Below are 15757 nucleotides of genomic sequence, written 5' to 3'. Positions count from 1 at the left end.
TCTCCAAGGTAGTAGGTGACTTTGTCTTTGGAACTGTAGTTTCTCAAAGAGTTCAGATTTCTGAAGTGGCTAGTGCAAACAGCCTGTATTTCAGAGAGTTCTGTACATGAGCATTTAAGACTTTAGTAGCATCCTTTCTGACATAATTCTGCAGTGGATAAATGTATGCCCCAAAGACTTCTGCCCTGGGTCTGTTGACTTGGGGGCAGTGTAGGAGACCAGATTAATATCCTGTATGCCTGTACCTATAGGGTTCATATTTGCTGGGCAAGAGGATTCTGATGGTCTACTTCATTTACTTCATTCACCAAGGCGATGAGCCTTGTTTGTTTTTCCTGATCAATATGTGTTGTGCAAAGGCCTCTGATATTTGAACTTTTTTATGTTTATTTTTAATTTGGAAAGGAACATGCCTGACTTACTTACTACTACTTTATGGCATCATGTAAGGAAGGGGGTATTTAAAGATGTGTGTATGTGTGTGTGTGTTTCCCCATACTGCTCTTTAGCAGAGAGCTTATGCTGCTACAGTTATGAGACATTATGAAATTATTTGTTTGAATTTGTACTTTTCTCAGTTTTATGATATATTTTCACCCTTCTTATGAGAAGGACAGTAGAGTCGTCTGTCAGAAAATATTACTAGTTCCTCATTATAGGTAACATTATGCTAGATGCTGTAGGAGAGCCACATGAGAAATTTTAAAAGCCCAGATTGATATTTTGAGAAATCTGAATTTGAAACATAAAAATAGATTAAAAAATACCTTTTTAGGGACTTTCCTGGTGGTCCAGTGGTAGAGAATTCACCTTCCAAAGCGGGAGGTGCAGGTTCGATCCCTGGTTTGGGAGCTAAGATCCCACATGGCTTGTGGCCAAAAAACCAGAACATAAAACAGAAGAAATATTGTAACAAATTCAATAAAGACTTTAAAAATGTCCACATCAAAAAAAATCTTAAAAAAAAACCCTTTCTACAATAGTTCAGAAATGAGGCAAATTTAACATATACCATTCATTCTTTCTTGATTCATATTGTCATCTCCTAGAGGTTTTTAAGTTATCTGTTATAACAAACATTACTAATTTGTAATTAGTAGATTAATTATCTGTATTCACTCGTTAGTTACTTTATTCAGCAAACTTGTATTTTCTACTGCATATGTAAATAGGTGTCTCTGAAATGCTTGAGAAGTTATTCTCCTAAGTGTTTTAATATATCCACATTATAATCTTATTTACACAATTGAACTTCATTGTTTATGAAATAAGGGTTTGCTAAGTAAACATCAACTTCAGCACAACCCTTACACTGTATATCACAAATTCTGACTTCTTGAGGGTTTACGGTATGTTAATGGTTTCTGTCCTCTGGGGTTTTACTCTCACATGACCCTCTAATGTGCATGTTGACTTTAGCTAATGAAGCTATTCAGTTTTAGGATAGTGATCTTTCTGGTGAATGATATTATCACCATCTTAAAAGTTGATTTAGGATCAGCTTTTGGAGTGAGGAGAACAATAAGAGAGATTAAGGGTTGGCCTCTAACCCTTGGAGTCCGAGGTTCTTCTGAGCTTGGTTTCTAAGAGGGTATTGGCAGCCTCTTAAACATGATTTGCAGCCTTCGGGCCCCTTGCTGCTCTCTGGGAGAGGTGCTAACACTGGTCTTTGCGTCTGATGTAAGTTTTTCCAGAGGCTTTTAAACAGGCACATCTGCCTGGGACTTGCTGTTCTCATGCACTTTGTCATTAGATAAATTTTGTGCCTGTGTGCTGTTTTAGAATCTGGCCATGTTCGCTATTAATCTACTTTAATTTCCGTAATCTCCCATTTAGTGTAAAAATGCACACTAAATTTTACGGTGCTCGTGTGTAAATCCGTAGACAAGGTGTTTTTGTTCTTGTTTCGCTTAAGCCATGACTAAAGCTTGATTTTCCGTCTTGTACCCCACCCCCGCAGTTTTATTGAGATTTAGTTGACATGTAGCGCTGTATAATTTTAAGGTGTGTAGCATAATGACTTGACTGACGTATGTTGTGAAATGCCACAGTAAGTTTAGTCAACATCCATCATCTCATACAGATACGAGAAAGAGAGAAAACGCTATTTCCTTGTGTTGAGAACTCTTAGGATCTACTCTCTTAACAGCTTTCCTGTATATCCTACAGCGGTGTTCATTGTAGTCCTCATGTTGTACATTACATCCCCAATACCTATTTATTTTATAACTAGAAGTTTGTACGTTTTAACCACCTTCCTCCAATTCTCCCTCCCCGCCACAACACCCACCTCTGGTAACCTCTGAGTTTGGTCTTTTGTTTGTTTGTTTGTTTAGATTCCACTATTGCCTTCTTGATACTTTGGAAGAATCCTTCTGGAACAAAACTTAGAAAAAAACAAAATTTCCAAAGATTTTTAATTATCATTTTCCTATAAATTATACCTAGTATGCATACGGTCAAGCAATCTGTGTTGACTATCAAGCCATATATGTTTATTAAATAGAAACTACAAATCTTTGCCTAAATATTGCATGAGCTTAATAAATTGCAAATAGTTGATATAAGATATAACCTGTAAGTTTCCCGTTGGTAACTCAGTTCTTTGAATTGTATCCATCACTGCTGTTGGAAGCCAAACAGATTGCTTACGTTCACTGAGCCCCTCAAATGCCTCCTTCCAGCACATACTCTGCTTTCCAATGTCACATAGAACATGGTTCTAATAATAAACTTTAAAGCATGTGGTTACTGTGGGATTTCTTACCTTGCATTTTTTTTAACCTCTGGTGTACCTCAGGCCACAACAAGCAGCTACATTTTAACTGTCCAAAGAACTCGAGCCATTAGGCATAGTTGCACATTGAACACTAATATTTTCTGTGTAAAATGAGGCTGAAACATATTATATAATATGAACAACCTAACAGAGGCAGAAGCTCCAGAGTGTTAGAGCTGAGACTAATCTCGTATGTACTGATTAATTTTTAATGGGGAGAGATAATCGTTGTGTATTCCTTGATTGTTTCTCTCCAAAGCATGCACCTCCTAATCATATTTTCTTTAAAAATACTTTGTTAGTCTCAGCCTGCCTGAGATATTGAAGTACGATTCAACTGATAGTGAACACATTTCAAATGTTTATTAAAAATTCTGAGTAAGAAAAATTCCTTGAAAATCGGCTGTCCCTTTGGAATTTTTTACTCAACGTGTGGTTAGTTTGGAGAGAGGGGAAGGTTAAGTAGACTTTGTGTTCTCAGCGTGAATTTCAAGGGCTCCAGAATTTTCCCGCCCCACATAGGATACACTTTCTCTCATTGGAGATCTTGAAGGCCTGATAAAAACAGGTGAAAAAATAGAAACTATTCTTAAGCATTGTCCTTTGACACCAACCTGGCTGGCCTCCATCTTGTATGTCATCTCTGCCCATGACCTTGCTCCTGTAGTAATTGCTGTTTAGAGTAACCTCCCTTTACTACCTTACTCATCTTCCAAAGCCCTGGGCCAGCTGTGACTTTTCCACAGATTTCTTGGACCATTCAAGCTTGTATCAGATTCTTCTTTCCTTGAAATCCTATAGCATTTATTGATCATGTCATTCATTTGGAAGTTTCATTATAAAACGCATTATGCTTATATCTCTGTGTTTTTCATGAGTATTTTGTTTACCCAACCTGTTGCCCAGTATGTCTTATTAAGCACGGGAACTATCTTAGACTATTTTGGGTCCCTTGCAGCACCTGCCAGTAATGGGCACAATATCTTTTTTTTTCCACAGTATCTTATTGAATGAACAAACCTTCAGCAAATAGGTTCATTTGTACCAGTTCACCAGCTTTGCGTGGGTTTTTGAACTGTTTCATCTTTGCTGACCACTCTAGGTTGCCAGGGAAGAATTTCAGGGAAGAAAGCAAGGAAAGAAGGGAATTCACATTTGTTGAATATCCATGATACACTAGGCATGATGCTGGACTTTTATCACTCCTTACCTCATCTCATCCTCAAAATAATCATGTTATTCTAATTTTCATTTTATTCTAATTTTATTCTAATTTTCATTTTACAGTTCAGGAAACTGAGGCACATAGCCAATAAGTGGCAGAGGGAGTTAAAACGAAAAGGCTCTCTATCTCCCAAGATCCTACTCATTCTAACACAACATGCTGTCTGACAGATTTATTCAAGATGTCTAGAAACCAATTTTAAAAATTTGAGAAGATGTAATCCATTGTACAACAACCAATATTACATTAAAAATTTCAGTTCTTAATACATCAACAAACTCAAAAAGACTTCTTGATTTATAAAATAATACCTTAAAGTATAAAACTCCATGAGTATATTTTAAATGACTTATGAAATTGGGCATACAAACTTTTTTAAAAACAAAACATAGCTGTTGAGTAAAACTGTACTCACCATTCATATATGAAACCTGAATATGTATTTTGGAAAAAGAATCTTGACTTTTATTTCATATTTGTCAATTTTACTTATATACCTGTCCTAATACAAGAATTATTTTTATATCAAATAATTATAAGTATGATTTCTAATGCATTCTAACATTAATATTAACATTATTATAATAATCGCCTCTTGTGAAACTATTCTAATTCGATTTATTTAACAATAATTTGGTTTTTGAGATCTGACTTAGTACAGAGTGCCTTGCTTGGTGCTGAGCGATAGGCAACATATATTGTTCCCTGTGGCGCATCTAGAGACTAGTGAGGTGACAGGTGTAGTGACGACTAACGCAAAGGACTGAGTGAAGAAGCTTGGGCAGTGGGAGTGGGAGGAGGGGTAACCAGTGATGATAGCGTGCCTCAAGTTTCCACACTTGAACATTGGCATCGTGAGGATGTTTGCAAGTCTTAACCAGTGAAAGGCTGGTATTAGATTCTTAAGGTAAAGAGAGTTCCCCTCCTCCTTGCCCAGAGGCATGGAAAATATTAGATTATTACATTTGAATAGAGATGACAACAGTAAATGGCATTCCCAATGTTTGTTGGTGTTGTTGTTTCATTCCTCAGCACCCATAACCCAGGGAACTGGAGTCAACTTCCCAATTGGAGAAATCCCAAGCCAACCATACTATCATGACATGAACTCGGGGGTCAATCTTCAGAGGTCGCTGTCTTCTCCACCAAGCAGGTAACTGAAAGAGGAGCTGCTTTTGTTCTCAGTCTATATGCAAATAGGTAAATAAGTAGACGTGCAGATAGATAGGTACGCAGGTAAAGAGAAGGGGGAAATAAAGCAAAGAGTTCAAGATTTTTGTTGATTTTACACAAAGTTTTAATCTTTCCTGGTTAAATTTATTTTGAAATTTGAAAGTTAAATTGTTGTTCAAAGCATTTTAAAAAGGCTTTTTGGGGAGACAAGGGAACTATGAAAATGTATTAATATTTTTATCCCCTTATATGAAGTATTATAACTCTATAAGTAATTCTTCTGGTGACTTTAAAAATGGTATTGCCATAGCAAAGATCCCTGGTTTAGGATTGATTCATCCAACTTTTACCCTAATACCATGTCCAAGCTGGGGATAATGAAACATGAAAAATAAAATGTGTCATTTACTTAACCTTAAAAGGCCTTATTCTAGGCAACAGGTTTGCCAAGTTCTTCAGTTAGTTGATGTTCTTTGAATAATTTAGTTAACTCTGAGTTACCAGTGAAAGTATTACCTGCTCTGAGATTTGGCCTAACCAGCCTTTGTTGGGGAACAGCTACAGTGAGGTGACTTTGCCTTTTAGTTCTCTGCTGACATTCTCATATTTCTCTCTTGACCTTCTGATTGTAACTTTCAGTCCCACAGGAGTTTAAAAAGAGATCTCCTATTTAAGTGAGGGAAAATTAACTTGGCAAGTTGTAGTACATGGGATTTCATATGTTCCCCTATTGTTGAATGATAGAAGAGGGCTGAGTGAGTAAGACAAATATTATAGCTTTATTGGGTTTTTTTGAGTTGAATCTTCAATATAGGAAGAGCAATCTCATTTCCATGGCATTAAATATACCCACGATCAGATAGAAGATCATACGTGAGTTCCAGAGCAAAACATATATTCCACAGTATCAACTGTTAAAAAATTTAAAAATCTGGATAACTATATTCCTATGCTATTCTCAAAAACAAAAATTAATTGCATTTGAATTAATTGTGGGGCTATGCACATTTGTTTGTTTATTAACTAAGTTCAACTTGATGTCATTTATGGTCAAACTATATTTTCATATAGTTAGATTGCATAGCAAGATAATAGGGTTTATTATCATTAAAACTGTGATACGGTGAAGTGTTAAAAATGCTTTAGTTTTTCTAAATTTAAAATGCGAATAGTAATTTTTTATTTTGTCTGGTGGATTGGTATGCTGTCAACACAGATCTTTCCTCATGATCATTCAGTATCAGATACTACGTCATTCAAATAAAAAAGGTTTAAAAAAATTTCTCTATTATTTCCTTATGAAAGTCTTTTCTCCCTCATTTCAAGTTTTCCATACATATTTACCACTGATTTACAGATGGGAGAATTAGATTAAAGGAGGCTTAAAAACTACATTCTAACTTTGGATACCCTACAAAGAAACTAAAGAAACTATTTACTCTCACTGTGGTTTAGCATGGATAGAAATTGCCATCTTCTGCATCATGTTGATACTCCGGGAGTTGTGAGTCAAATATGAATCACAAATGTATCTATGCATATACCCAGACATGCACATGCTTCCAGGATTTGGAAACAGTGTAGTAGAAAGAGCACAGTCTCAGAAGTCAGAAGTCTTTACTTTGTGTCAGACTGCTTCCATTAACATGCCCTGGGCAATTGATTTTCTCCAAATTTGTCTTCCCACTTGTAAGAAAATGGAGGATTGGTTTATGTGTATGGCTTCTGAAGTGAATTACAACTCTGAAATCCTATGACATTAGGTTTATTTTCACTGTATAAAGTTCATTCAGAAGATATCGTTTTTAGTTTTTATTTCCATAGGTGTGAATAAGATTTTTTTTAATTTAAGGAAAAAATATCCATTTCTCTACTCATAACTTACTGTTTAATAGGGTATTGGTGAAGATGTTTGAAAGCAGTATATCAAGCAATATGGCATGTGGCATAGAATAGCTTTTTAATCTCTGCTCTAAATATTCACTTTTCTTAGTAATTGAGATAAAACTATGTTTTCTTTATTAAAATATATTATAATACTTTGAAAGTTATTTTGGTTTGAATTTGGCAATGGCCTATTTTTCATGGTTGATCTTAAGAATAAAGGATCAATAACCTAAGTTTTTAGGAAAAAAATCTAAAAACAATAAATGCTGGAAAGGGTATGGTGAAAAGGGAACCCTCCTACACTGTTGGTGGGAATGTAAATTGATACAACCACTATGGAAAACAGTATGGAGTTTCCTTAAAAAACTAAAAATAGAACTACCATATGACCCAGCAATCCCACTACTGGGCATATACCCTGAGAAAACCATAATTCAAAAAGAGACATGTACCACAGTGTTCAATGCAGCACTATTTACAATAGCCAGGACATGGAACCAAGCTAAATGTCCATCGACAGATGAATGGATAAAGAAGATGTGGCACATATATACAATGGAATATTACTCAGCCATAAAAAGAAACGAAATTGAGTTATTTGTAGTGAGGTGGACAGACCTAGAGTCTGTCATACAGAGTGAAGTAAGTCAGAAAGAGAAAAGCAAATACCATGTGCTAACACATATATATGGAATCTAAAAAAAAAAACAAAATGGTTCTGATGAACCAGGGCAGGAATAAAGATGTAGACAGAGAATGGACTTGAGGACACGGGGTAGGAGGGGGAAGCTGGGGCAAAGTGAGAGTAGCATTGGTGTATATGCACTACTGAATGTAAAATAGTTAGCTAGTGGGAAGCAGCAGCATGATCTCCCTCTGCTTTGCGGTGACCTAGAGAGGTGGGATAGGGAGGATGGGAGGGAGGCCCATAATGGAGGGGATATGGGGACATATGTATGCATATGGCTGATTCACTTTGTTGTACAATAGAAACTAACACAGTATTGTGAAGCAATTATACTCCAATAAAGATCTATTTTTAAAAAAGGATATATGAAATAGTTTGTAATCAGTAAAGTACTATAAAATTTTTAATATTATTAAATATAGGGTTGTTACTAATAATTACTATTTTATAAGTGTCTTCTAAATGCCAGCCACTAAGTGCATGAGCTTTACTTTTAATAACTCATGTAATCCTCTCAACCACTCCCCTTTTTATTATTTCCATTTTACAGATGATTAAACTGAGTTTAGGAAGGTTAAGGAGTTTACTTATCTTTGAATTGACATGAAGGGATTACATTTTTAATGGCAAGTGCCGTACCAACGAACGTTATTCATATTGATAATAATTATGAGTCAGGTACAATCGACAACAATTTTTAAATTAGTATACCGATCACATTAAGAATTCACTTTTTAGTACTGAAAATAGTGTTCTACTACTGGAAATATATTTCAACATGTAAATATGATAAACACATTTGTTAGACAGGTACAGTTCTGATATATTATAGTAAATGTTACATACAACTAGAAATGTCTGCTACTCCTATTGATGTCTTAAATACTCACCATTATTTCAAAATGGTTCTGAGATACTGTTACTTGTGTTTGCGGAAATTTCCACAGTAAGAATATTCTCAGATTATGTATTTTCAGATGCTACACATCTTTCTGGAAATCCCATTAACATTCACTCTTGTCATATTTTAACAGCAAAAGACCCAAAACTATATCCATAGATGAAAATATGGAACCAAGTCCTACAGGAGACTTTTATCCCTCTCCGAATTCACCAGCTGCTGGAAGTCGAACATGGCATGAAAGAGATCAAGGTGAGTAATAAGGCGTTGCCTCTAGGAACAGTAGAGTAAAATGTCAGCTCCTTTCACAAATTTCATTTAGTCAAAATTTCATAATTGAATCAATATGGATTATATTTTTTTCATGAAATGATTGCAATAAAATTATTTTTAAGGTCATGTACTAGTCAAATCTTATTAAAGTGAAGTTACAAAATTCCCATATTTTTATGTGTTTATTAAACTTTTTTTTTAGACAAAATGATCTTTTAGAACCCTCAATGTGTGTGTGACTGATGACGACCAGGCTACATTAGTTGGCTGGATTGTAGCAGAAGCACAAGTTCTGATTCAGTCAAATCAATCCGCTCCTCTTAATGGGGTATTTTAAGGAGGATCCAGGCTTTAAGCGGTTCGCAGTTACTAGTTACTGAAAGTTCCCATTTAAAGGAAGCCATACTTCCTTTTGGACGTAGGTACAACATGAACAATAAATAAGTGTAATGTAAGACACTTGGTGTCTGAGTCAATCTAGTTATTCTATCTAGATAAAACTATAACCCAGTTCGAGGGCAGCTCTAGGGAAAAATATAACTTTAAGAAATAGGTATTATTTGGCTCTCTGAATTCATACTTTGCTCTTTTTCATTCTTAAAATCTATTGGATTAACTATACTTCATCCGACATACTCATGCCTTTTTGCCACAGAAGGAGATTATTAAACATGGAAACAAAGATTAGCTAACAATTTTTTTGGTATGTATGCAAATATGACATATCAGCAGCACAAAATGTATTTGAAAATTCTTTTAGATAAAATTCTCCATTTTATTAAAAATGTAAAAAAAAAAAAAAAATAGAGCTCATTCTCAATGTTTTTTAGCCCATGACTTGGGCGTGTGTCTCTGAGGCTTGAGGAGCTGCATGTCCAGTAATCTCAGGAGACCGAATAGCTCTGAAGCTTAGCAGTTAAAGCCAAAGTTCAGGACTCCTTTTCTGCTGCTCCATGTTTTCCTACCAAGTGCCATAGCATTTAAAGAAGGGTGAAACATCTTCATGGAGGAATTGACATTGAGTCAGGTGGGTCTCCTTTAGCATGCTGAGATTTTTAACTAGTAAAGAAGGGGACAGCGTGGGCACAGACAAAAGCACAGGCAAGCATTGAGGTGGGGAAGTAAATTTCTGAATGGCCATGTATGAGCCCTGTGGTGGGAGGCTGTGTGTGTGGATGGAAATAAAGGGAGATCGTTTTAAGGAAGGATTTGAAAATCAGCTGTAGAGTTTGGGCTCTGAGATCTCACTCCACCTCCCAAATCTATTCTTTAGACAGAACCATCTTTTAAAACATAATAATGTCATAACACTCCCCTACTTCAGTCACGTCCTGCTTCTCTTAGGAGAAGCTCAGAATTCCTTCCTGTGATCCACGGACCTTTATCTTGTCCTCTGGCCTCTTGACCACTGCTCCAGCCTCAGCAGGGGCCGTCTGCTTCCTTCTTGCACTTGAGCCTACTGCTTTGTTTAGATTTGGAAATGCAATACCGAAGACCTTCATATAAGCCATGCCCTCTGGAGGGCTCCTCTTCTGTCTCTTCGTCTGGCAAATTCTTGGTCAGTTTTCAGGTTCCAGCCTAAATTGAGGAATTTCAATCCAAATCAGGTCTTTACCTCTTGACACCTTGTATTGTTCCTTCATTGTGCTTATAATATAGTTCCTTCATTGTGCTTATAAAATAGTTCCGTATTTGTTTATGGGATTAATTGTCTAAATCTGTCTATACTATGAGGGCAGGGACTTTATCTGTTTGGCTACTGTGTAACCAGCTCCTGGGAACCATGCACAACACTTAGTGCTTAGTAGGGGCAAATAAATATTTGTTGGCTACATGAACCATTGATAGGCAGAACACCAGTTTCATTAGCAAAGGCAGGAAATAACAGGGACTTAACCAGACTTGCAGAAGTAAGAATAAAAACAAAACCCTCAACCCTTTATATTTTATTGCTTGTTTTACTGACATTGTCAGCTTTTTCTAAACAAAGCCATATTTTCCTCATCAGAAAATTGTTCTGGAAAAGATTCTAATGGTAATAACTTAACATTGTGAATGTGTGGCAATAGATGTGTTGTGCAGAAGTGTAGGTGTTCTTTATTATAGAGAGTGTCACTCTGTAAGAATTGATTCCTCTTTCAGCCTATTGAATAAAGCCAATCTCAAATCGTATTATAAAACATTTTTGAAAAGTAGAAGGGAAACTGTCATTCTTTCTTTTTGTAAAATTGTTGTATTGTCTTGGTGATTTTCTTTTGTCAAGATGACTGTAATTATTGGAGAAGTCTGTAAAGGAATATTAAGAATAAGAAAGAATGATCCATTTTCATGTGTGCTTAGAAAAAATAGTCTGTCACTTGAATTCTGAAGACTGAAGATTTTGTAACGTGCACAGTAAGCCCTTGTGGGAAGAAGACTTCAACTACAATGAAAACATGAGGGCAGGACAGTACTATCTTTATAAATTTGCTAAGCCAAATGCAGTCCTTCTGTTTGATGAAAATTGCTTTCTTTAAACCTGCAAGTAAAATGCCCTGGTTGTTCTTGCCCATCTTCAAATGTTCTTTAGACATACTTGCCTGTCATGAAGGGAGTTTTCTAAAGGGCATATTGAGTACCACTAGATACCGTAATAGCTTTAGTACATGTCTAAAAATCCCTGCGCTAATTGTATGCAATAACTACTTACTGGTTGCTTAAAATATATTTGTGCTTATAACTGGCAGAAATGTTTAAAATTCACTGTTAATTATTTCCTGGGTCTGCCTTAGTTATTTGTGTTAACTTTGCATTAACATCTACTTTTTCCATAACCCTTAACAAAACTGAGCGAAATATGCGAATCCAAAATAACAAAATTACGGAGAGTATGTGGCATTCCACCTTCCCTTATAATCTGAACCACAAACCTAAACCTTTGAGATTTATTCCAAGTAGGCAAAAATAAAGAATATAGTGTAACTAAATGATTATACTCATTTCATTTAAAAAAATTAGGCAACATTTTAATACAAAATCTAGATTCATGCAGTGACAAATATTCCTGTATTTTAATAATTTAATGAAAAAAGTGTTTTTATTTTAGCATACTATAGACATAATTATATCTTTATGGCTTTTCAAAGCACAAAAAAGTTACAATTTCCTAGACATAAAAGAGTTGTAATTTTAATTTTGTAGAATATAGACATGAACATTTTCAAACTGAACACTGCTTAATAGGGTTAAACATTTCATAGGAATCTTTATAATTTGCTTAAATTTCTTCTGATAAATAGCGATAGAAATTAAATTTGTTAGAATCTACATTACATAATGTTTATGTTTTAACTTTATATTCTTTGATACATAAAGGAAGAAAAAGAAAACTGGGCCAGTAACAAAGGGATATACAGCAGCTGTTACATTCTTTCCTAGATTCTAGAATATTTTTTTCTTGCTTAGTCTCTTTGATGAATTCCCTAGTCTTAAACCTCATGACTGGTTCTACCTCTATTGAAAACTTTGTTTTTTGGATACTGCTTTCCATCATTTTAATGGTTAAATGAATAGAACCAAGATAGCTTATCAATTTGCATGTTGAAAATTTCTTTTATTATTCTAATACTTACCCCACAAAATATTCCATCTGAGAGCTTGTCTACCTTAAATTTTTTCCCACCTGAGCCAGTTCACAGACTAAATTCCTCATTGATATAATTCTCTTGAAATCATTACAGTAGTCCTTTGTAACTTCTGATGTAAGAGGAAAAATAGAGGCAGGTCTTGGTTTTTCCTCAAAGTTACTTTCTTGGGACTAAAGCTTGTAGTATTTTTGTGGCTGGAAATTTAACAGACTAGTAATTGGTATGCTTGAACATTTGAAACAATTCTTTGTTACTATCACTTTGTCCCTGCCATTCTGATAGTCCCCGAGCCATCTAAGCTTGAATATAAAACTCCTAAAATGCTATTTAATAGACGTTTAGTGATATGGTAAATATATTTGTAATATACAGCTGGGCTTTCTAAATGGAAAATTTAACAGCTTCTTAGTCTAATGAGTATTTAAACAACTTGTAATCTTAGATAAAATGTAAATTCAGAAAGACTTTTAATGCAGTAAAATTTTATTAGTTCCTACACATTTAGAATTGTGATAATTGAACTAAATTAACGTTTATCAAATGCCTGTTATTTGCCAGGACTTTTTCTAGGCATTGGGCACATAAATATGAATAAATTAAATTTCTAGCCCATGACTGGCTGAACAGAAATATAAATTTTTATTATTTATGAAAAAAGTTTCTTCACAGAAAATAAATAATGTAAATCAGGTTATGAGGGGACTGTCTCCATGCCCAACGTACTTTTAAGCATTATGAGAAATAAATCTTTACACAAAAATCAATAAATTGGTATGTTAGCAAAAACTAGCACTACTTAGAGGTGTATTGGAATGTAATTACAATTTTAAGAGTAGTTTAAAAATTTATACTGGACTCTCAAATAGGCAATATTTAGGCATCGCATTCTGGTTGCTATAGGTACCAGAAAAAAGCACTATTTAAAAAAATTTACAGTTCTGTCGTACAAATAAGTCTTCAGCTAGTTTTTCTGAAGTTTTAATATATTTCCAAGCCCTAGAGATTTATTTGTGATAAATTTGCAAATGTTCTCATTAGTAATAAATTCTTATATGTTGTGCTCAATTTTAATCTGAACTTTATAGAGTTCTGTAAGGATATGGTATTAAATAAATAATGAATTAAGCCAAAGGGCTCAAGGAGACACTGGGGGCTAAAGAGTAATAATGCCAGCTTAGTATCATGCATTTAATCAAGTATAGGAAATAAATAACAGTCAGTAGAGTGTGGTGACACTGATAGAACCGGACTCAGAGACCAACCTTTCGTAAGTTAAAAAATGCTAGATACAAGAGCATTCAACCAAGTTTGGAAATTTTTATTTAAACAAAAATTTAAACTTTTTTATTCATAAGTGAGTTTGTAGAATATTTAATATACTACTGTGTGCTGTGAATGTGAATATCCATGACTGGATATTGACTGAATATGTATTAAGTTTGCGACTTCAGAACCTTTTTTCCCCCATCTAAGAATCTATAGGGAGATTTAATCCTACATTCAGACTTTGGAAAGCAGTGCTCTATCCCAAACTACAGTCTGACAAATGATAAACTCTCAAGGTTTTTCTAGCTGTAGAAGTTGGGTGAATGAGCAGCTTTCACAAATAGTTGAGTAACTACTGACATTAAATGAAGTCCTAGAAAATGGCAAGAAAACAGCTTGGTAATCTCCTGGAAGAATGTTTAAGCTCCCTTTGGGGACCAGATAGAGCACCAGCAATTCCTTACATTCCTAGAGTTTGTATCACAAGGATTAAATATCAAATGTTCAAATATCAAATTTTGAACCAGACAGAATCAAAGATACAAGCGCTTTTGATGGATACATGTGAAGAGATGGCTTGAATTTAATGTTTAAGTACAATTAAGTTTTTTTGTTTAGCTTATTATTAAAAAATATATCAAAAATCAAGAACTTACAGTTCTTACAGAACTTGCAATGACTCTCCATATATTATGTTATCGGAGGCAAACTCTGGGGATGCCTTCATCGTAGTGTATTTCGTTCTTTTCGGCTACACTGCTGTAGTTGAAAAATCACATTATGAACATCTTTCAAACAGAAAGGAAGACAATACGTTGTTGGTGAAGGCTTTCATCAGAATTCCTTACCTTGCCTACTAATTAACAGATGTTTGTGCTCTTTTCATGTGTTCTAATCAGGAAGAGCATTTTGGATGGGACGCAACCTGTGTACATGGCTAGAAGGGACAATACTACTTACTAGGGGAAAGTGATACTCATATTTCTGTCCTCTGGAGGCTTAATGATTTGAAAATACAGCATTTTGTAGAAAAACCATCGTGGATAATTAGTTTGAAAAAAATAACAACTTGCTGTGTGACACTGGCTCTCTAGATTGGTAGAACACAGTCTAAATTAGGAAAGTGGAAAATCCATGGGAGACAGTGTGCTTCGTTATCAGAGTGTACCATGAAAAGTTTCTTAGAGTGGTAAAAGGTTTTATTTCAAATCCATTTACACGTTAATTTCCTATTTAAGTTTATTTTGAAGTAATTTGGAAAGCCAGTTTCTTTTGAGTTATTATACCACCAATATCATATACAATAAGCAGTTGATTTTTCAGGGATAGAACACAAATTATTAGAAGCCTTAGGGGAGACATAGTTCAAGCTCCTTATCTGACAGATAAGCAATCTAAGTATCAGAGAGGCTGTCTCATCCATGGTGTCCAGATAATTAAGAGCAGAGCCTAGGTCTTCTTTTTCAAAGCCTGATATATATATTTTTGTATTTTTCTGTTATCCTGCAACCCACCTAGGGGAAGCAATATATAAACTTACCTACATAGGGAGAAATGGACTAGGAGAATTTGAACACTGCTTAACAAGTCTTGGCAGGCAGACAGTTCTAGGGAGCTTCATGGAAGATTCTGTTAGACCTTGTAGAACTAGAATAAGTGTAGAGGTGAATTTATGAGTTTTCAGGTCTGGAAGAATTGTCAAAACAAAATTTTAAGATGGTAAAATTGTGTATCTTCTTTTTTAAAAAATCAACCTCTTAATATTTGTGCCATGATTAAGTTTTTGAACTAAAAAAAAGGGAGACATGAGTGCTTTTTGATGGATAAATGTGGAGAAGAGCTGGTTTGGATGGAATGTTTAAGCACGATATTTAAAGTTTTAAAAAGCTTTTTGTTATAGAGAATGTCAAAAATAGAAAGAATCATAAAGTGAACTTCC

The 15757-nt window shown here is 34.8% G+C and overlaps 1 protein-coding gene across 10 annotated transcripts in view; it reads left to right on the top strand.

The window, feature by feature from the left end:
• The window catches only part of NFIB (nuclear factor I B), a 235712-nt gene that overhangs the window by 165116 nt on the left and 54839 nt on the right, over nt 1–15757 (top strand). For all 10 annotated transcript variants that reach the window (XM_027105870.1, XM_027105874.1, XM_027105880.1 and 7 more), the window contains 2 exons: nt 5037–5157; nt 8787–8905. In XM_027105870.1, coding sequence (XP_026961671.1) covers nt 5037–5157; nt 8787–8905 — 240 coding nt within the window. The remainder of the gene's footprint in view (nt 1–5036; nt 5158–8786; nt 8906–15757) is intronic.

The sequence above is a fragment of the Aethalodelphis obliquidens genome, unplaced genomic scaffold, assembly GCF_003676395.1.
Source record: "Aethalodelphis obliquidens isolate GAN/ISIS:26980383/991018 unplaced genomic scaffold, ASM367639v1 scaffold7, whole genome shotgun sequence".
NCBI lineage: Eukaryota > Metazoa > Chordata > Mammalia > Artiodactyla > Delphinidae > Aethalodelphis > Aethalodelphis obliquidens.
The sequence above is the reverse complement of the archived record's forward strand: the minus strand, read 5'-3'. Positions and strand labels throughout refer to the sequence as shown.